This window comes from Pterocles gutturalis, unplaced genomic scaffold, assembly GCF_000699245.1.
Source record: "Pterocles gutturalis isolate BGI_N339 unplaced genomic scaffold, ASM69924v1 scaffold40556, whole genome shotgun sequence".
NCBI classification, from domain to species: Eukaryota; Metazoa; Chordata; class Aves; order Pterocliformes; family Pteroclidae; genus Pterocles; species Pterocles gutturalis.
The window spans coordinates 12,432-36,239 of NW_010104488.1; the positions used below are offsets into that span (position 1 = coordinate 12,432).

The window sequence follows — 23,808 nt, forward strand, 5'->3', positions numbered from 1 at the left end:
AAGGATTATGTCTGCTCTGTACTAGTGACAGTTCACAGTAAGCACAAAATAACCTAAAAATGTTAGGTTATTGTATCTGTAAAACAGCATTTTCCACAGACTGTATGATATAACACAATTCTTACTAATTCCAGAGATCCATGTTTAGCGTTTGCTTAGATTTATGTAGAAAAATGTTCCTTTCAACCTTTTAAAAAGCATGTTAAGAAATGGAGATTAAACTCGAATTTGCACCAATTATAGGTTAAATTCTAATATACACCAAAATAGGCTTTGAGAGAGACATTAGAAAAAGGAAAAAAGTCTGGTTACCTACATTGTTTATGTATTCAGAAAGCAGGTCTTGGAGAGCTTGGCGGATAGCATTGCATTCAGCAATGATGCGTTCTCGATGAAAATCGCGTGTGCAGGAAGAATCAGCTAGCAAAGCTGCTCCACTGATAATAGCTTCCAGGCGTTTCTCTAGTGATGGCCTTATTTGCTCTTCGTTCACTACAAGAGGATCCAGGACAATTAAATTCTGGAAAACATTAGGAATACAGGTAAGAAAAGTCAGCCCAATAAAGCTGCTGCTTTATTTTTTCACTTGCATGAACTACAGTGACATTATGCTTTCTAGACTTGCAACTAGCCCTTTGCCCTTGAAGTATCCAAAATCCTTTTGACCACAGCAGATTCTATTTTCCATTCCAGGGCTATGCATACAGGTCATTTGTAGACAAAGCCAAGTTCTCCCTGCCATTCAGATCTCACTAGTTCTAAGGCAACATCCATGTTGTCAAATCCCACTGGCCTGGACCCAGTGCTAAAACAGCAAGAGAGCTTTGCAGCCAGAGCTGGTTCACACCTAAGCAGCTCACAGAACAGGCAGAACAAGATCACATCTACTTCCAGCCAATGCTGACATCTGACTATGACTGCCTTGTCTCTGAGGCCTTCCTCCATATCCTACTTTTGCTGCATGAGATTCAAGATTTTCGTCCTCAGCTTCAGTCTGTCCTATGCCTGTATGTGGCATTTCTTCTTCTAGAAGGCATTTCGCTTCCAGAAACAGAAATGCTATTTGGCTACCTTTATAGACATGTATGCATTCTTATCACTGCAGTACCTATTTGGTCTGTCAGTCTTCACAAGATCCTACTCTACGATGAAAAGATATCAACCTCATTTTATAAGCAAAGAACTGAGGCCAAGACTGCCAAGGTCATGGCCATACAGAAGGTGTATCTTAGAACAGGCAACTAACTGTGTGCCATCTTCCCAAGTTCTCAGCCAGCATTGTTTCTCCTCTTCGAGTTTTGTCACTGCGGTTCTAAAAAAAGTATTTCTTATTTCAAACTCTTTCTTGTGTCTGTCTACACTTCTTGAGGATAATTTATCTTCCTTATAATCCCATATAGTGGGTCTGTCTTGTATATTTACCTTGTAAATTCTTAAAAAGAAGAGATGCATCTTGCACTAAGCTTGTAATGTCTATATAGAATTATGACACTGTATACGAGTTTACCACCCAGTAATACTCCACGTTTTATCCAGATCAGAGTCTCAGCTTTGGTTGAAAGAGGGGTTCAGCACCTCCAAAATTTAGACTTTAGAGATCAGGAGGACCTCTTGTTTTAACACAAAACCAGCAGTGCTAGCTCACAGCTGAGAAAGTTAAATCAGACCACATGAGCACTCTAGTTCTGCTGATTTTTAGTCTAATACAATCCCACACTGTGGCAGAAAGTCACTGCTGCTACCTTTAACTGAGTATGGGCAAACATCAAAATAGTAGCTTTTGTTCAACTATTGTTTTTTCAAAAGACATTGATATAAGTGTCCTCTTGCTTTTCACTACTTAGGGTAAACAAAAGCAGACAACTGCTTTGGCATGATAAAATTAATTACATTTATGTGTCAAACAAATACCATAAAGAGAAAGAAAATGAGAGGTGATATTTTCATGAAATGTGAAACTTCGTATATTTGAGCGTCAGCATTTAAAGAAATTTAAGCTAGTAATTTTTAATCTAACTGAACATCTGAAAGTGTCATTATGGTCCAAATTACCAAGCCTATATTCCATATAAATCCATTCACCTGTTACATCCATATGTGGTTCCAAGCTTTTAGAAGAAATATTAAACAAGAAAAGTATGTCATATGCCCTTAACTGGAATTTAGGTCAGGTAAATCAGGACTTATCTGTGCTTATGCAGTATGTGCCAGACTACTTTTAAGATGGAGAACTCTAATTATTTTTTCAATTTATATTTTATATCACAATTTCAGGTACTGTCTAGCTTAGGAAATCCTAAGTGTAGTGAAAGTGTTCTATTAGAACATCATAAGATAAAAGCTTAAGCAGCTAGGAAAGGGGACTTCACTCACCTTGAAATTTTCTTGTCAGTTATTTCTAACATTCTCTTACATGTTAGGTATGATTTAGGGAAAGGAAGACTTTGTTACATGTTCGGTGCTCTCACCTTTTCTGAAGTATACATAAATTATTTTGAGACAGCTGGGAGATTCTCCAGCAAAACTAGAGAAAAATCAGACTTAATAATCTGAATATTTCCAAAAGAAACCACTTTTCTTTATTCATTACTGTGTCATTCAAATGGAAGCTTGTATTTCCCAACTTGCAGGAATTCTGCCTCTACTACTGTTTCATTGCCCTGAGGTCTTTAAATTTAAAATAAGCTCAAAGCATTCTACTTATTTAAGTATGCTCAGCACTTCAGCCCCATACTTCCTACCTATTTACATACATAAAATCAGTGGACAATGAACCTTCTTAAACAACCTCTGTAAGAGCTTCTGGGGCCTAAAGTTATAGGTTATGCTACGCTTTGTACCAGAAACTGGGACTACATGAACTCTAGGCCTCAAATTTTCACAGACAATAACCAGAAAGAAAAGGTACGGGTGAATTTCTGTCTGTCTCCACACTTCCTGTGTTGAATTTTGGGATTTTCATACCACTGCAGAGTATCAGAAAAAAATCAGGTCAGTGCTACTGCTACTGCAATTTTCTATTGTCTGTTATGAGAAACTATAAAAAGTCTAAAACTAAGTTTATGGACTTGTTTCAGCAAGTGACAAGTTAGACCATTACAATGGTTTATGGATCTATGCCAGGTGTTTATGTGCATCCAGCAGATGTAACCTTAGATTAAGTTAAAGTATTAACTATGTATTTCCAAGTTCCTGGATTTTCTCAAACCAATGTTCACCTATCCAGATACACATAACATACTGACAAGGAGTTCATGAGCAAGCAGGAAGGAAAGAGCTTAAATATTTTGAAGATAAAAACCAGTTATTTATATATCTATAAAAGCAACATATTAACCTTATTTTTGTCTCTTAATTATTTCCTAATTGAAAGATGTAAAAAATACATTGATCATGGGAACATTAATCTCACATGCAACTTTGGAACCAAAGCCAAACTGGGATGGAACCATAACTTGCCTGCTCCCAAAGACAGAGCAAAAGAAACAGGCAGTCCACTGCTTTCATCCTCTTTTTCAGAAGTAGAGAAGTTAGAGACAGTTAAGAACCACTCAGTAGTTACAAAAAAATCTGACTCTTGCCCTCTCTGAGAAAAAGCTGAAATCTTGTCAGGGCCTGGCAGACCCTGTCACAAAGACTAAAATCCAGAGAAAAGAAAGAAGGCTTGCACAGAGTGAAGATGGCTTGCTCTTCTACTCTGAAATATCTCCATATACCCTAACCTCTTGCTGGCAGCGGATGGAGCCAGACTGGCAAGCAACAGCACAGGAAATCATTTTGCTTTTGCAGGCAATCTCTAATTGTCAGTGCCTAGAGCCAGGACCGATAGGAGCAGTAATCCAGCTCTTAATGTTGTTATCAGAAGCTTTCCTACTGTAATTAAAACATGAAGACTCCAGTGCCCTTTTCTATGATAGCTATTTTAATGGAAGGAAGGAAATGTACCTGAAGACACTTTTCTGGAAGGGTGAAGGCAGTAAGATACCACTTGCTCATAAGGATAACTTAGAAACACATTAAGAGTGTCTCTCTTAATATATATAATAATATAGGGCATCCATTTTTTCCCCCATTTCTTCTCTTTGCTGAGCTTCCTTAACAATAGTGAGATTATGGCTGAATGCAATGGAAAACTGCACCCTGTCTACCTGGAAGCAAGCTAAGTCACTAAAAGTCTCAAACACAATAGGCATTGCAGGAAATTAGGGAAATGCAGTAAAGGAAATTGTAAAGAAGTGGTAAGAAGTGCCATTAAGGACCCTGAAATGCAAGGGAAATTAACCCCTTTCAGCTGTCACCTCTCTAAGAAAGCGTAAATTTAAAAGCAAAATCAAAATAGTTCTCAGCAGTAGGAACTGTGTTTTCCCACATAAGGTGTTTTAACGACTGCATTACATAGGCCTTTGTTAGTTTGGCTGTACCCACAGACACAGCAAATTCAAAAATTAAAAAGTTTTGACTTTAATAATTACTGTATTAAAACAGATTTGGAAAACTGCATAAAACTAGTTGTTAATATTTAAACATTTACCTTTAAACTTACATATATATACATAATTAACTTACATCTCATAGGTAATTTCAAATTAATCCTATACATGAAAGTCTTGTCCATGATGATCTTCTAAGAACCACAAGAGAAGGCACTCTAAGATGGCCAGTATCTAGAGGTCAGGACGTTCATTTATGAGGTAGAATACAGGTTTATTTGTGTTAGAGATTTGAAACTCTGTCTCCCTCATTCACATTACAGTTCTTAATATCAAAGTGTTCTGTGGTACCTCACTTCTGCTGGACTTGTGCCACTTGGCCACTATTCACTGGAGCAGCAACTTCACTGCTGCACTCCTATACCTCAAGTAAGCACCCTCAACACTAGGCTGGAGGTACAACGTCCATCATAATGTAAAACACACCTGCCATGCAGAATATTTAAGCGTTACTACGGAGAGAAACAGCTTAATTGATTGTGGGAGACATACCTGAAGGCTACAGCCAGTTAGCCATTTAGCTAGCAAAATCACTGCCTTCAAATCTCAGATGAAACAGGAGCAGCAATGTCTTCCCTTAGAAGACAGCTGTAGAAAGTTCATGCAAAGATGGACAAATAGCACTGGCAAAAAACTACTACAGTTCAGCTCTAAAAATGAATAAATAAAAAAGCTAGGCAATAATAACCAGGAAAATATGACTTATGATTCTGCCCACAGATTAAACTCTTCAAGCCATTTCATCAAATATTTATGATCAGTACACCTATATACAGAAAAGACAATCCAGTTTCCAACCAACCACAAGACACCAGATTATGCAACAAGCAGTTTTGCAGTTTTGCTTTAACAGCACTAAACAGTGCTTAGCTACCTGAGTACTTAAATGTAAGCGAGCGTTTAAACAGAATTATCAGATCCTTATTTTCACCCTTATTGGTCTTCTGATCCATGAAAAAGAGGGATCACAGTTATCCAGAAACCTCGTTATGTTTCCTGACATTTTGCACTGATTTACAGTATTTTGACATTTCACATGTAATTGCTCTGCTAGATAGCCACAATCATCAAAGGACCACATATCAGACGAATACGCTGACAGAGTCAGGCATGCAAGATCTGCATCATTTTGTGAGAAATCTCTTTACATTCAGAAGATTCAAGACCAATGTAAGGAATTAAGTAACCTGCACCTACACACTCTTATAACACAGAACTTAATATGCAATTCAATTTGGAATGCTACAATTTTGTGTTTATGAATTACATGGTAGCTATCTGTCCAGCCTTTAAGGAGAATTCTTGAGAATCTACTGATTTAAGAGTTAGCTGCTCTAATTTTACTGGTGGTGTCCTCACCTATATATCTGTAATAACTTTCACACTGACAGCGCTGGCAAAGGAAGAATGACATTGCAAAATATCTAGACACTAGATGGTTGGGTAAGGTCCATGATACATTTCCACACTATAAACATTTAGAGAGACTTGTTCCCAACAGACTATTTACTACATCAGTCTATTTCATGGCATTGCATTGGCAACAAGAAGACAGAGAGCAAAGGTTATTTTGGGTTCTTAGCCAATAGAACTTTCTATAAAGAAAGAAAAGTGCAACCATCTAATTAATAAAATCATTTTAAGTTAAATACTCTATAAATTGTGTTTTATCTAACTCACACAGCTTCAATTCCCATTTGTGTTACTTAGGCAAAAATATATTTAAAAATCCATAAATAAATGGATTTTTACAACAGTCAGACCTCTATGTTCTTATGTTCCCAAATAAAAATAAATTCAATCCAAAAGACAATTTTTTCCTTTTTGTGATTATCACAATTCTTAAACTTTAAAACAATAACAAATTTAATTACATTTTTTAAAAGTTATTAAAATAGTAGTGCTCACATATAATCAAGACAAATTCATCTGCAGTCAGAAGATGTAATTCTTTTACCAAATCTTGTTTAAAAAATTTGGAAGTGAAACAGGTAAATAATAGGTCTCATTTAAAGTATATAATTTGTCATTCAGAGTTGCATTATAACAAATCATGTACTACTCTTAAATGTTTATTTTTTCTTCCATTTATTAAGAAAATAGATTAGAAACTATAATTTTAAAACCTGGTGTAAGAAGCAAGGAAGAATGACATGTAATATGTTCCTTTGGGAGGGGGGGAAAACCTGTCAGACTATGACTGAGAGGTGTGTTTTGATCAATAAACGGCCACTACATGATCTGTGTCATATATGGATTTCAATGTATTTCTCTAACATTTCATTAAAAATTTCAGATAAAATCTATTACTATCAGTCATAATGTCAATTCTCCTGAAAATTTTTCAACAATATTGGAGTTCTGAGGCTGAGATCTGATAAGTCTGAGAATTTACAAGCAAAAAGACCCATATTTGCAAATGCATTTAGAAACTTTCATTCCTTTTGTTGATCTGGACCTACATCAGTTACACCAGATGAGGAGTAAGGTCTGTAATCTCATCTGCAGGTGGTCTTTTACCATTTTTGGCAGGACAATGGAAAATAACACTACTAAAAGACAGAGCAGCCATGAGAAAAAGGGAAAGCTCCATACAAAAGCTTAGGATCAGGTCATGAGTAGAGAAAGAACTGACTTTCTCCAAGTATTTGGTTAAATAATGAAAGTAGAAATGCAAAATTTGTGAAAGCATATTGGTTATGTCCCTTTATTTAATGATAAGCAGAAAACATAATTAGGTTTCTAAAACCTTCAATTATTTAAATTATCTCAATGATCCCAACAACAAGTTTTGGAGTGAAGGACTTCAACCTGCATTGTACTAGTTCAAATGCAGTCAAAGTAGCAGTGATCACCATCATCTGATAATCACTGTTACTTTTAAACTAATCCCATGGGTTCTGCCCACTTACTCAAGGATGTTTCTGTCTCCACCAGGAGTGACACACTTGGAACTAAGTCCTGCCTGCTGTTCAAAGGAAGTCAAATATTGATGTGGTGGGTTAACCAGGCCCCTCTGTCACTCCTCTCTTCCGCAAAATAAAGGGGGAGAATAAGATTAAAAACTCGTGGGTCAAGATAAAAGCAGTTTAATTAAAGCAAAGGCCAAGGCCACGCACAGAAACAAAAGGTAAACAAAGATGTTATTCACTATTTCCCCTCAGTAAGCAATGTCAAGCCACTTCCCAGGAAAGCAGAGCTTCAGTGTGTGCAGCAGCAGCTCCTGGAGACAAACGCAGGAACGAATGTCCCCCTCCTCCTGCCTGCCCTGGGCTTTATGGCTGAGCTGAGGTCACATGGTGTGGAACAGCCAATCCGGGTCAGCTGTCCCGGCTCCGCCCCTCCCAAGCTGTGTTCTAAACCCCCTGCTGGCTGCCAGGGCAGCACTCAGTGCTGGGAGGCTGCTGGGGGGGTACCAACTCCATCTCCGCCAGACCCAGTACAATTGAAAATACACAAAGTCTCTTTTGAAGGAAGTGATCCCTCCCAATGAAATCATTTAGAGTGATACTGTTTAGACTACAACTAAGCAGAGCATCAGTTTCTAATGCCTTTAGGTCCATCACTTATGACAGCAATAGTTAATTTAAACAAAAACAATTAAAGAAACCATTTTTCCAAAAATGTTGCAGTCTCAAAGGTTTATGGTTTTACGTACCTCAAGCTCATCAAGTGCACTTCCAAGAGTAGCTGTTTGAGATGTAGGTTCTCCCATTTTATTTCCAACTCCTTGGGAAGCATTAGAAATGACATTGAGAGCATTCTGTATTTCATTGCAAATTGAATCCTTACTGGCTGCAAGGGATGCAACATCTGAATGTTCCAAACAAGCTGAACATATTGAATGTAGAAGAGAAGAATTTTCCTTCAGGGATGCACGTGCTGCAGCAATTTCATCTCGCTGATTGCTAGATTTCAAATCCTGTCAGTGAAAGAGCATGCTGTTTATTTCCAAAAGCACTTCAAAACTGACAAGCAATGCATAAACAATTTTTTTTCTATTTCTACTCTTCATCAAAGACTGTGAAAAATGGACTACAACAGTACTTACAATTGAATTATCTCATGAGAAATGAACCAAGCCTGTGTAAAACAAGCACTTTTTTATTGTGTCTTATAACCATGAACTATCCACATTTTGCTTGGTTTGAAGCACCGTTTTTCTATGAGAAAATTGGGGTGGAAAATAGCTGTCTTTCCTCCCAGATATGTCTTTCTTCATAAGCAACAGAGAAGGACAGAGGTGCAGACAGGATTAAGCAAAGAATTCTGCGATTGTTGCATCTAAACAAATTTCCTGTGTTTGCTTCCCTGCCCCACCAGCATATGTTCCAAACACTGCAGAAAGCAATAGCAGGTCAGTGGTGAGAATCCTGTAATCCTGGGATACGGGAAGCATGGAAGGTGTGAAAATTAAAAAGGTGACTGAGACAAAACATCTAGGTGAAGTGCCACTGTCTGTTTCTCCTCACTCCCTGCTATGCACACACTTATCTTATTCCTCCCATATCTTCTTGAAACCCTACTGCCTCCTGCCAGCCCTGACAACAAGGAAATCACAGCTCAACAGAGCGATCAAGTCAGATTCAACTGTTTCTAGGAATCAAGCTTGGGAGCTGTTATTTGTAAAGCTGGAAGTTACAGACTTTGGGACAACCATACAGTCAACACCAGGATTATAAAGAGCCTCCTGTCTCACCCCAGTTTACTCTAGACATTCTCCCCACTCTCCTTCTGCATCTTGTCCCTTTGAAAAAAAACCTAGTAGATATTTGCAAAATGGCTTGGATGAAGGAGACAGCTAAATTCAGGGTAAAAATAAAAAAGGAAGGGAAAACAGTACATCAGAACAATAAAAGCCCGTGGCACCAGCTTCAAATGATGAGAAGAGGCACAATGAAGAATGAATGACAAAGTGCATAAAAAGCTGCTCATAGCCTGCTCTAAAGCAAACTAAAGTCTTTCTAATTATTTTCCTTTGCACTGCATCAGGCTCTATATGCATTATTTACAAAAGCATCACAGTACCCACTTCTTACTGCATGAAGTTTATAAGTTTATGGCTGAAGAAAAGAGCATCAGATATTAAATAAACCAGTCCTGTGTTTTTAAAATCTCATTTACTGCAAGATGTATATTGGACACAGGATTGCATCTTACCTCCTCAGGCTAACTTGGAAATCTCAGGGATATAGTAAAAAACAAACAAAAAACCAAAAAACACATCACAAATGGGGGGGTGGGGGGTGGGAGCCTTAAACAGCAGCAGACAATTGTTTCACCAGCTGATCACCTGAATTAGAAAATGGAGTTTTTTCTTGGGCATATTAATACTTAACATATTTTTACATTTTCAATACACCAATACATAAATGAATTACCACTGTGCAGGAATTACTTCATTGCCCAGTGTGCTCAAATTCAAATATTACTGCACCTCCAACCTCTGCAATTTATCCAGTGCACTCTCATCAAAAGGTGTTATTTGTTTTTAAACGTGGACTCTTGTTCTAACTAGTGAATGTACCTTTCTGACAATTAAATGACAAGACAACTGAACGCCCTCTTTTCTCCTGCACTGCAAGGAAGCTACAGGCCTAGAGATACAACGGTAAGTCAATACAACACTTCATTCTAGCTGGCTTTTATTCTTAATAATTTATTATCTTTGCTGCATCATATGCAAACAATCAAACACAAAAGTCCTTCCACATTACTTTTACCCACTAAAACAGTACTATCTAACCAGGAATGAGGGGTTCACAAGTAATCCAGAACTGGCAACCCAGTAGCACAAACCCAGTAACACCAAGTCAATAACACAGTATCCAGAAACATGTTTGGAAGCAGTCCAAAAAATTCTATGTGTTAGTGTTTTTAAGACACAGAATGTTTTGTTTCACACAATACTGTGTAGAGTTTCAGAAAAATAGTATCGATAACTTCACCTGTGAAGAGCCTCACTTTTGTTCAATAACACTTTAAAAAATAAATAATACTTAGACCCATGAAATTTATTACTACTTTGTTGTTCAGTTGTGAGCCTTGGACAGCACCAGAAGAAGCTGCAGAGCCACTGTTCTTTTTCCACCTTGATGAAGAGTTAATGCCTCAAGATTTTTCATGTGAACAGTAAGAGACAGTTGATAATCTTAGTCTGATCTTCTGCACAAATGGGAAAAAAACACTGCAATCAAGTAATTTCCTTACCAAATCTTTGCATATGTCGATTATCAGAGTAATGTAACTAGTTCTCTTGAGAAGGAAGTTAGTGTCTACCAACAGACTGTTAACCCATAGTCCATAAACTTTTTCCACTGGAGAGAAAAATACAGAAAACACCCAATTCTTTCTTTACTTGTCAAAAAGAATACACCACTAGGAAACATGAGAAATAACTGTACAGAGTTTCTTTTAAGTTGTTCTTTAATAGAATATATCACCCAAGAACTACAAGCAGAGTGCTAACATTCTCTTGTGAGCTATCAAACTTTCACAGTTCTAAACAAATTGATGGGCACTGTACTAAATTTGAATGACTCGTACACTTCTAGACAAGTTTCCAAACTGAGACCACAGACTTTTAGTGGTCTGGCATTCAGTGTGTTAAATCTGCCTGCACTGAAAGTTGGACTCAAGCAGGTACTCTGTACATACTGACCTTTTCCCAAATACACTACATTAACTTTGTCACAGAACGAAACAAGACAACATGTTACTCAAGCATGCAAAAGAATCATATAGGGAAAGGATGTACATACGGGATTGAAGTATCTGTAAAACATGGCACCAGAACAAGAGTAACAGGAGAAGAGATACTACAAACATATTTTTTGTTAGTCAGAGATTTTTGTAAGTATGGATGGATCAGGTATCAGCTCCAGGTATGTCATATGAGACCAGTCTAGATCAAAGATAATCCTGTCTCCAACCATTGCCAATCTAAAAGCCCCAGTATAGTGATACTTCCCCCAGGCTGCTGTCCCAGCCCCCCTGGGACATACTATTTTGTCTTCCTCATAGCTGGTTGTCCCTGATAAGAATGGAAAATGAATGGATAGTTACAGAAACCCAGCAGTGGATTGTTCTAGCCAAACATAGTGAATAGGCAAGAAGACTTTGAATGGAAAACTTGAAAACTACCTTCACAGTTAACCTTCAGTTGCACTACTTCAATAAGAAGGAAAAAAAAAAGAAAAAAAAAATCTGCTCTTTATCACACTGAAATGCATCAGGGTTTGACAGCACAATACACCAGGAAGCCAGCTTTTGAACTGAGTATTCCTATCAGCACAACTCGTGGGATCCAGACATCACTATGGCTACACATCACACTGCCATATTTTGCACCGGCTGCAGTTAACACGAGGTTCACAAAGGCAGCTTCTAATAAAGTGTGCTGCAGTCCCCTAACTTACTCTTTGCAGAGACGGATGTCATTGAACTGAGTTTTACATCCAGGAAAAACACAGACATACAAAGCCCCACAGTTTCATCATACTATAGGGCTGGGAGACAAAAGCATTACTTTTCATCACAGCTTAAACTTGAGCTTCAGTGTTCAGCTTTCAGTCAAAAGCAACTGCCAAATTGGGCAAATTTGGTGAATCAAAGACAACAACAAAGCTCAAACTCTTCCCAGTGCACTCCTGCACTGTTTACCTGGGTAAGGCTCCAGTTTACATACTTCACAGTACTGTGTGGTCTTTTTCAGTGGAAGGAAGGTATCTCAGAGATAAGAAAGTTAAAAAGATCTGGGGTTGATACTGAGTGCCACACTGCTCTACAGCTGTGTCAGTTCCTCCAGGATAATTCTGCTTTCACAGAGGTTTTAGAGGCTTATACCTGCCACAGCCCTGAGGGCAGTACCAGCCCTCAAAGGCCCTGCCCAGCCTCAGCCGAAGGCTCCATCCACAGCTCACCCGTGGTCCCTGGAGCCCCAGTTCAGCTCACTGGAGGACCTTCAGTGCCTGTCTGAGCTATGTCATAGGAGTGCCTGTCTCCAGCTCAGCCACAGCCCCCTCACCTGGCCACAGGCCCCTCACTCCAAACCTCAGCCCACGGACTGATCTCCTGAGCTCAACCATGCCCTGTCACCACTTCTGAGATACCTGTCACCTGATTCCCCTCACCAGGCCTGGCCCCAACCTGACCGATGGACTGACCTCCCAGCTTGTCCTCTGACCTGCCTTAGGATAATGGCTTTATCAGCACAAACAGAACATCACGAGACCATAGAGCTGTACTAGGCTGGGCAAAAAAGCTCGCCTTGCATGCATTCACAGCAAGTTAAACACGACTGAGAAGGTATGCCAGTAAATTCAGAACAGCACAGAATCAAAGGAGTTTGTTTAAACACATCTTTGTGCATTTCTCATGGACTGCATCAAAATCCTGCCATTACCTTCACCAGTCACTCAGATTTAAGTACTTCAAAGGCAAATTATTAGATCTTCCAGTGTTATAGAGATGGAAACTCACTGGAAATTCTTAAAAATATCTCATTTCCTCCTTTACAGAGAAAGCATGTATTCCCAAAGCCAGTTTGTGTGCATTTTACCTTTTTTAAAAAATACATAGGTTTCCAGACATTATTTCATTCCAAAAAAGGTAGATGAAATAAATTAATGCGGTTACCCTCCAGAAATGTAAAAATTTTTTGTCTCTCATTTCTCTTCTCCAATAGACAGACAACACTGAAACACTGACAAACCCCAAAACAACAGCATTTGCAGGCACCATAGAATTAAGCCATTTAAAAATATATATGTTACAGATTGACCAGCTCTGGAGACAGAAATAGGAACCTATCTTTACAAAGCAGCAACACAGTATGTGCCTGTCATTGTCCATGTGACTGTCAGGAATTCCAAGCTAACTTTCTACTAAAAAAAAAAGTTTTAACCAGTCTCTAGATTTATTTTTCCTACCTTCAGAAGTTATCAGCAGTTCCTAGCGTCTCATGCTAAACTATACTACAGCATGTAGAGAGAATACATATACACCATACAGATACACACACAAAACATATACACTCTGTATGGCTCCTGTAGGCGGAGTTTGTTTGCACCCGCCTTATGCATGAATATACAAAATGTGAAGTGTTACAACACAAAGCCGTATCAATGTTATCATAGGACTTAAGTCACACCCTCTGCCTCTAAAAAGACTCTGCAGTCTTTATAAAACCATAACTTTTCAGTCAACTCGGAGCAATCAGGAAACAGATTTACAGGAGTGATGCTCCCAGCAGAAGTTAAGCCTTGCAACTTTCTCTCTGTATCTTTACCTATTTACTATTAATCATACTCAAAATGATATATAATACCACAGAAAAGCAGAGCCATCTTATACAAAGTACCAAAAGTTGCCCAAGACTGGTTAATATCCCAGTTTACTAACGTTTTTCAGAATTTGCAAAAAGGGAAGATACTGTTTCTTTTGATTACTTTGCTGCATCAGATTGCAACTACTGCGCAATATTCTGTATCTCATGCTTCAGCAACTTCTAGCCCAGTTACAGATGGTGGAGCAACACCTTGCTGTCACTTTTCTATCCATTATTTCAGGATTTGATCCCCACACTTCTCATACCCTGCTCTGTTAACCATCAGTCTCCTAGATGAAGTAGCTGATTTTGAAAGGTAGCAAAGCAACTTTTCCCTGGAAGAATTAATGTAAGAATTTTTCTTCAAGTCCAGCAATTATTCTTCTGCAAACATATACCACTTAATATGTTATCTCACTAAGGTTTTCTCCTAGTACAGTTATGGTCACATTTGTCATGAATGAGCTTGCCTGGAACTAGAGCAGGAAACATTAATCAGGGAGAGGGCTCTGAAGTTAGGAATCTCCAGAAGGTCCTATCAAAACTTGAAGAGATTAGGATGGCCAATGAAGACATGAAGGAGATGAAGCAAGGAAAAAGAGAGGGAGGAAATACAGCAGAAATATAGATTAATTTAAAGACAGGAAAACAGGAAATGGGGGAGATACAAAAGAATAAGAGTGAAAAAGTGTAAGGAAGATTAAGATGAAGAAACAATGGATGGGAAGGAGTCAGTGATATAACAAACTCACTTGATTCCAAGCACTTGACAACAGTATAGTCAGTGTAGAAGCACTGAAAAGTAGGGCAGCGGCAGCCTGCAGTCCTCTGATGTAATTTAATGAGTAAAGCAGCAATCTTGTCTTTGTAAAGAAAAAAAATGAGTAAAGAAGCAATTTTTGTCTTTGTTAATATTTGTCCCTAAGGAACACCTTATCTTTTTGCTTTTGTCAAACACAGTTTAAATTTTCAGAAGTCCAGTGTTTTCACAGCAGAATTTTATTTTCCTGGCATAATTTTATTTTCCTACCTAAACTTGCTCTGTTTTCAGTGTTTAGTTCTTAACATGGCTTGAAGGCAGATCTCTTTCCAAAAAGCTAAAGAGGTGGTAGGTGTAACCATTTGTTTCAGAAGCGCATTGTAGTGGTTAGTGTTAGCTCGACCTATGTTGTTTAAAATTCCATCTTACACCTTAAGCTAAATAATATGCTAGTTAACATCCATCCTTGAGAGAAAAGACCTCAGTGACTGATACATTTCTGGCAATCAAGATAATCTATAAGGTAAAGTAAAGCTTAATATTAAAGCAACCTATCACAGTTTTCAGTAGACAAGGAATTTGTGCATACACATACAAGTAAAGTAATATAAGGCAAAGAATGCAGAACATAGAGCTTGCAGAAGAAGTAGGAAGTTCAGAAGATATGCCAAAGGAGGACTTAACTTCTTTCACAGGAGTGGAGACACCTGAAAACTGGCATTTCTGAGAAACTACAGGTTAAAACTATTCTGTAAACATACAAAAAAATCAAAGTAAAACACATTGAGCAAGACTCAATACAAGATCTTTCATACTGCAGTTATTTCAAAGATCTGGAAAACATAAAGCACCAACATTCAATGCACAGAACAGAGCTGTTATAGCTTTCAGAAAATATTTTGGCCTGGAACTTTTCCAATGGAAGATGACTCGTTGAAAAATGTGACAGAAGGACATTTATCCACAAGTACTTATTTCCACAATTATATTAAGTTCTCATAATACCACATGTGATTGTTTTTTACTTGCTTTTTTTTCCAGATTTTAAAATTAGAAGGGATTTTGGGACATTCATTAGACTGGAAACTTGTTTTGTTCTCTCCCTTAGTGGTACTAGGCTATTTAGGAACAACTTAAGTAAAACTCTTAGAAGCGGAATATCATGTTATACATGGTCCACTAGCATTTTCACTGATACACAGTGAAACAGATGCCAAACATATCTTTCACATTTAGCCTGTTCTGGTTTAGCCTTCTTTTTAGACATATAATCATGTCCAAATGTATTCCATCTGCCAGAAGAGTTCAGGATCTCTTTCTCCAACAAATCAGCTACCTGACTCATATCAGGTAGCCTGTTTCAACTTGTATTTTCTCACAGATTATATACTCAACAATTCATTGCCCTTGCCCCCATTTTTCTGTCAAACTCCAGTTACAGTTTAACTATTTCTAAACACTTATTATAAATACTTCCCAAATACATAAAATAAGCTAGTTTCCTTTTTTCTAATTAAAAAAAATCCAAACCTAAACCAAATTGAATCAAGTAAATCAATGACATGGCCTCACATACCCTCTCAGGATGCACACAATGCAAATACTGCAGGGAATATTAAGTTCCTGTAACATGAAGATATGTACAATTGACATGCATAAAGAGTGGCACTCAAGCAAATGGAACTGAAGTGCTAATCCATCAAAACAAGCTTATTAGCATTACCAATTTCAGAAATGTTAACAGTGGGTTTTGGTTTTGCTGTTCAGCTTGAACTGCAAAATGAGCTGGTTTCAGGTATTTACCATAGACAATACTGTTGCCTTTTTTTTCTTTTATATCAGTCTAAGTTTTTTAATGTTGTTTTCTGCACACCTTGAAAACACTTACAGGACAGCAAGTCAGAGCAAGAAAGAAAAAGCTGTAAGCCCTTGAGCTCTGTACTGAATGTTAATGCATTTGTATATGATAGATTTAAAACAGAACTGAGAATAAATGACTTCCAACAGCTACACTCTGGACCTATAAATCGCTGTGAGTACTACAAAATCCATACAGAGGAAGAACAGCGGTATAACTTACAGCATCAGTATCTGTCATGAAATACTGCAAATATAGAACTTGATTTATTTGTTTTAATATTCCTATAAAAACTAGAAATTACCTTTATATAGATTCTATTTAGATTAGAATTTTATTCATATTTTCTGATGGCACTTCAATGCAGAATGCCATTTAAGTCTTACCAGTCTTAAATTAAATTCAAAAAGCATAAACACCAAAACTGTTTTCTAAAATAAATGTGAGAAATGTGTAAAAAGCTAATGATTAGGATGTTGTGTTTTACACGGAATATTCTTTGAGAAAATCAGAAAAGTACAGTACCCTGACCAGATGATTTACACTACACAACAGATGTATGCCACACAAATCCACAAGAAGCAAATCCCAGGGGCAAAGGTTTAAACAGTTGAGTTTTTCTCAGGATGCATCCTTACCAACAGTGCTGGCAGTCACCACATCGCACACTCCTTTATGTTTGAGAGAATTCTGCATCACCTTCACAGCATAGTGTGACCAGCCCAAGAAGATGAACCAATGTAATATAAAAATATTTAGTATAACACAGTAACTATAAAAATTATATATATACACTGTAACCAATATTTTAAAACTGCAGAATTTCATTAATTCTATGGAAGAAATCCAAAGTTCTGGGTCCAAAAGTCACATGTCCATTCAACGGTTATACATGATTGCTTATTTGTGAAGACCAAGCAAGGGATTTTTAAGGGATAAACAAGATCTGACTTTTTCACTAATGAGGAAGTATGACTTATCAGCCTGTGACTTTGATTCACAAAATGAGAAAACCTTCAGAAATATTTTTTTCCAGACAACAGACATTTTAACAGTTGTATTTATAAAAAGCATTCTGTAATAACATCTTTATTAACACAAGTAATTTGAAAATCCACGAAACGAAAATGACTGTGTTTTGCTGAAGGAATTACAAACAGTTCCTTCAAGAATGAGACCAGTATGGAACAGAATTGCCTAGTACATCTATTACCTTAAGAGACTACTCTCTGTTAACAATAGTTTAAACCCTCCTTTTAATTTACATGCCAGCTTCTAATTTCTGTAGTTGACATGACCCAACTTTTATAGTTGAAATGACTAAGTAGGAGACAATGTCTTCGTGGTCTCATAGCAAGTGAGAGCTAACCCCACAGCGCATTTCTGATACAGTAATAAGGTTGGCAAACACAGTTTTCTAGATCTCTAAATATTTAAGAAATAAGGTGTTCAAGTCCCATGAAAAAATCCAACTGAGGCAAACTGATCTGAAACAAGACATTTCATTACAATTTTTCCTGCAGAAAATCAGAAAAGTTCCAACGCATAATTTACATCTTTCTAAACTGAATGCGCTATCAGAAGTTAAGTCATACGAAAGCCCTTCAAACTGGTCAGAATTCAGCTTTGTCCCTGCATCAGACACATAATACTACAACACAAAACAGCAAGCCTGTTTGTATTATCTCACATGGCACTAGGTGTTATGATTCACTGGGTTCAACACAATTCTTAACCTCAACACAAGGGGTACCACAGGCAACATGCTCTTAGACAGCTGTGTTCAGTAGAAACAACATCCAAATTATAATGATTCTCATTACTACAAGAAAAAGCGGTGGAAAGCAGTCACAGCTTGAAGTTCATCAGGGAAAACGTGATAAGGACCCTACACTGTGAAACTCCGACATTTTTACCTTCACCAAATTGTCCTGTAACATAGTAGTTACAGAGTTGGACTGTATCTCCTAAAGAAAACACAAATCCACAGCTGGTCACAGTCATCATCAGAAACAAACAAATCTGCTTCACTTTGTTCTCATTATGTCCCTACCTCAGGACAGATCAAAATAGTCTAGAATGATCTTTTCCTGAAAGAGAGGAAACAGTGAACAATTTCCAGCTCCACACAGCAGTGGCAGCAGTTTTGCCAAATGTCCTCCACACATTCATATGCAGACTTCCCTATTTTTTGACTCATCTAAGAGATAGAAACCTATAGGCACCCTTCCTTATAAAAATAATTTTTCCTTATTAATTCAATCTTCTCATTAGAACTGGAAAATCTCTGTAAATGGCTAAAAATTTTTACCAGGATTAGTTGGGTTTGGTTGTCCTTTTTGGTTTTTTTTTTTTCTTATGATAGTATCAACAGTGTGGAAAAACACTGATGAATTATAACATCCAGAGATTCATCTAATTAAACTGCTTAAGAAGGTTTTGGGTTCAAGGGTTTTGTTTAAGTACAGCTTTTCTCTGTAGTATCAAATACTTGCTTTGGAGCAACTTATTATTTTTCTTATAAACCTCTCAGCATAATAAGCCTTAATAGAATACACTCATTCCTATGACTCCCAGTTTTGCACAAATGATAATGAGGTCAGTTTTTCCATTGAGGAAAGGTCACTGTCAAATAAAATGTCCTCAACAGCAGCATTTCTAGTTAGAAACCACGATACTGTAAGGACCTCAGACAATTTAGGGAGTCCAGGACAGCCTTAGTTAAGAAATATTTACATTACTCAGACTTAAGTGTTTCTAAATAAGCCAGTCTTCCACCTGTTGAATCAAAAAACACCTCATTAGTATTTGTTAAACTCCAGAACCTTATAAATTATAAAATAAATGATATAGTCTTCAGTAAATACTTCCAGTGCGCATGGTAAATATCTAGAAAATAATTCTTTTATTTAAGAAAGAAAATGGAAGAGGTTAAAAATAACATCAATCTTTCTCTGCTTCCCTTGATCATAATAAAGAAGAAAAAACAAAACTCATGACATGATTCTGTGCAGACAGTTTAGAAAATTTTAGAAAGACAGGTATATTTTATGCTTCCTCAAAAATAAATCACAAACTTTCAGGTTTCTCAAGTTGTCAAGAGTTCAGTGGAAGGCAGCTAAGATTGTTAGCTTTGCTGGAGCACCTAGCGTGAGGCTGCAGGAACTAGGTCTACTCAGGCTTGAAAATAAAAGGTTGCACAAAGTGAGGGATCCCGTTTATAGTCTTTCATTACAAGGAGGGATGTTATAGAGAAGACAGAGCCAGACTCTTCTCAGACATCCACAGCTAAAGGGTGTGAGGAAAGCAAGTTGCCATCCAGACTTAGCAGGGAGGAAAAACATTCACCACAGGTGGGTGATGCACTGCAACAGGGACCTGGAGAGGCTATGAAATTTTTATCCCTAAAACTTGACCAGACAGGACCTGAGCAGCCTGAGCTAACTTAGAACTTAGCCCTGCTTTGAGCAAAACATTGGACTAGATCTCTGGAGATCCCTTTCAGATAAAATATTATACTAAACTTCATTATTCAAGCACTGAAAGTGATTCTGTAGCTTTATGGTAAATTAAGGAATCTTCTTTTCCAGGGAACGATGTAATCATCAAGTCCTGCTTGTATGGACCCCATCAGGGTAAAGGATAAGCGATTGATTGTTATTGAAGATTCAAAAACACAGACATGTAAATCACAAACCTCAAAGTACTCCAAGGCCCTGATTTTGCATCTTTGATGCAGAAAGCTCCTAATATTCAGGATACGCAAAACTTGTCATGGTGAAAGGCTAACTACACCATACTCCACAAATCTGACAGAGTATTTTAGAAATACTTTAAGCATATTTTAGAAATATTTTATCAGAATTCTCTCCCTGCCATGCAGAACTTTGTATCCCAGTTAAGTTTGGAGAAACTTAATGAAGAAAAATGAAACCACAAATTGCAGGTGAGATATAAAGTGTGGGGGAAAAAAAGGCTTGTGTAATATTTTCAAGTCTTTGCAAAATATTGTGAATAAAGTTCCATAACATAAACAACAGTAGAGTCTCCTTTTACATTTCTGGAAGTTTTTCAAAAGTTGACTTAGGCATTTCTTTCATCGACTAGTTAAGTATTGTCCAACTGATTTCAATTTAATTACCTTCATCTCATTACAATATCAGTCTTTTGTTTGCAGCACACTCACAAATTCTAAGATATATAAGCATCTAGACTACTTTTAATTTATAATTGTGGATGAGTGGTGTAACTTCCTGCATTGCTGAGACTAGAATGCAGTAAATTACATTCTCTCTGTGCACCCTAAGCCATGCTACAATTAATATATCATCTTATAATTTCAGGACTGTGAATTACATTTATAAAAACTGCAGTACAGTTCTTATGTCTTGAAAAGTTTATTTAACATGAAAATAACCTTCCTGAAATGTTTCCTTTCTTCTAGATTATTCTTGTAATATATTAATGCAGCATTAACATTTTTTTCATGAGATGATACCTCACTTTTAAAATGATAAATCACACTCAATGACTATCTAATCAATTTACTTTTTAGATTATTATTAGAACATAATTTCTGAAAAGTGAATAGAATTTTTTTAAAGTGTAATCCTTCAGAGACCTCATCTTCAAGGCTAAGAAGCATAACTGCCTTCTGAAAGGGAACAAATCTTTTCTATTTTATTACATTAGTCAATTTTTACACAATACTGGAAAAAAATATTCTTGCTCATGAAAAAAGCTCTAACATTTCAAATATAAACTTCTTTCAGCATGAATGTGACATGCAGTTGTGTATTTATGTATTTCAAAAGTGAGTTTCATAGGTTTTTCTCCCTCCAATAGATTTTAAATTTGCAAACCATATTTTGATTCAGTAATATGAGCTCTTTAAGAGAAGAGGTAAAGGATCTCCACTCCTCTGCTGGTACAATTTGCTGTAGGATTGCACAGTAGCAGCTGAGATCAGAGCCTCAGCACACAGTCACTTCATAAACCTAACACAAGGGATGCTTTGCTCCTGATACAAGATTAACAGAAACAGGTCATGCTATAAATAGATAAAAGAAACTAGATGGAAAGGAGAAAACAAACATGTGAGCCAAAGCATACATCATATCTGCTTTTTGTTCTCTTAAGCACAATGAGGCTGAGGAGAAAGGGATGGAAAAGGAAGAGGCAGGAAGTGTTGGTAGTTAGATGAGTTATAGTTATAACTATATAGTCATAACTATAACTACCATAGTTATATGCAGCAATCTTAGGAAAGCTTATCAAATGCATGTGACATTCTCAGCATGTCAGTAATAGTAAAAAAGAAATCTCACTACTTTTAATGATTACAGAAACAGAAACAATGGTACCTGGCACAGGAGTCATCAAAAGAAGAACAAAGGAACAGTGGTCCCAAACAGGAACAAAAGCCATCTGGACTACTGCAGGCCCACAGACTGTTTGAGGCTCTGAACAGACCAGCTGTACTGCGTGCTCACTCTGCAGCTTGTGACATGGAGCGAAGAAGGAGGTTCTGTACATGGAGTCCCACAGCACCTTGGCAACCATATTCTTCCAAAGCTAAATAATCTTTAATTTCACACATTTTTCGTGCTAATCAAATATCAGTAAAAACTACTCCTATCTCATTCTAAGAAGCCATAATATTTCCCAGTTTTGGCTGTTGTTTTTGTGTTGAGGTTTTGTTTTGTTTGGGGTTTTTGTTGTTTTGGTTTTGGAGCTGGTTTTTGGGGGGGTTGGTTGGTTTGTTTGGTTTTGGTTTTGTTTGGTTTTGTTTTTAGGAACCAGCCACTGAAACCAAATAAATCTGTTTAAAAATTGTCCAAGTCTCCAACTCAACCGTAATGTTCTTCATCCCCCATTCTCTCTACAGAACTGCAACCAAACTGGAAACTGTATTAGGAAATTGTAGCATGGAAAATATTCTTCTTTTAAAGTGCTACTTATAAAGTAAAAACAATAACAACAAGCCTAGACAAAAAAAGATATTTAACAAATGCATACACCTGTATTCTGGATACTTACTCAGCTTACAACACCCACACAGCAGCTGTGGGATGTCTGTCATGAACTGTTTTCCTGTTTTTTAGGCAAAATTTATCTCTCCTTGTTAAGCAGCCACAGAATGCAAACTTCTAGATTTAAGATCAGTCTCATCAATCACTTCAGCACAGAAAAAATGTCACAAATGCAAAACCCTTGAAATTCTTTTGAGCACTGTATTAAACAGCTAGCCCTGAAAACTCAGGTTTGTGAAAGCCAGTGAAATATGTTCAAGCTTGCCATCAGTCTGTTAATGCCAAAGTAACACTAAGAAGCAGCCAAAAATCCAACCACACAACAACAATCCCCCCCGGAAAACAATTTTGATAATTAGTCTCCTCAGATAATCAAGAAAAAAACAATTTAATAAATCTATAAGAACATTATTTTTTCTATAATAGTAAAATTCTTTGTACATCATTTGTATGTTGCATTCAATAGCTGCTATTTTGCAAGGAATCCTTCTGATAGCTCTGGACCAGTGCCACATATGTTGTCAAACAACTTGGTACATTTTGCAACTCTCCTTGAAAGGGACTGCTTGTGGACGTGCACCTAGTCATCTTCAGGGACGTTTGTGTGTTGATCAGTGAGAATCCTTAAAAAGAGAGAATGAGAGATGTGTAGGTGACTGCTGAAAAGTACGTAAACCATGTATTGAGAGTTCCAGTGATGATAATCACAACAGTTTACAGTAATTAATAACAAGCAAAACCAAAATATACATTTTGGCTTCCTCCAAAGGCCAAAGTGCCCTTGCAGAATCGCTTCACTGCTCTGCAAGCTGAAGAGGAAGGACCCGTTGCTCTGCAAGAAACACTGGAGCCAAGCAAGGCAGCCCAGTCTGCTCCTAGCATAACAACTAGCTTGACAAAGAAAAAGCGACGGGTGACAGCAATAGGAGATTCTCTTCTAAGAGGCATGGAGGCACCCATTTGCCGACCTAACCCTCTCTCTAGAGAGGTGTGCTGCTTGTCAGGGGCTCGTATTAGAGATGTGACTAAGAGGCTACCAAACGTCGTGGGGCCCACAGACTATTATCCTCTACTGTTGTTTTATGTGGGCAACAGTGATATGGATGGGAGGAGCCTGAGGAGCATTAAGAAAGATTACAGGGCTCTTGGAGAGGCAGTAACAGGCTCTGGAGCACATGTGATTTTCTCTTCAATCCTCCCAGTTGAAGGGAAAGGGTATGAAAGGGCAGATAGAATCTGGCACATCAGCAAATGGTTGTAGGAGTGGTGCCACAATGAGGGGTTTGGCTACTTACACCATGGGGCTTGCTCCAAGAAGCCTGGTCTACTGGGGGCTGATG

At 37.5% G+C, this 23,808-nt stretch overlaps 1 protein-coding gene across 1 annotated transcript; it reads right to left on the minus strand.

Annotated features, from left to right (window-relative positions):
- Positions 1-244: 244 nt before the first annotated feature.
- LOC104471670 (catenin alpha-3-like) lies at positions 245-8,412 on the minus strand (the record flags this gene model as incomplete). The annotated part of the gene is made up of 2 exons (XM_010087082.1): positions 245-520; positions 8,149-8,412. Coding segments are annotated over 2 exons (540 nt in total), but the record flags the coding sequence as incomplete, so codon positions are not given.
- Between the last annotated feature and the right edge of the window lie 15,396 nt (positions 8,413-23,808).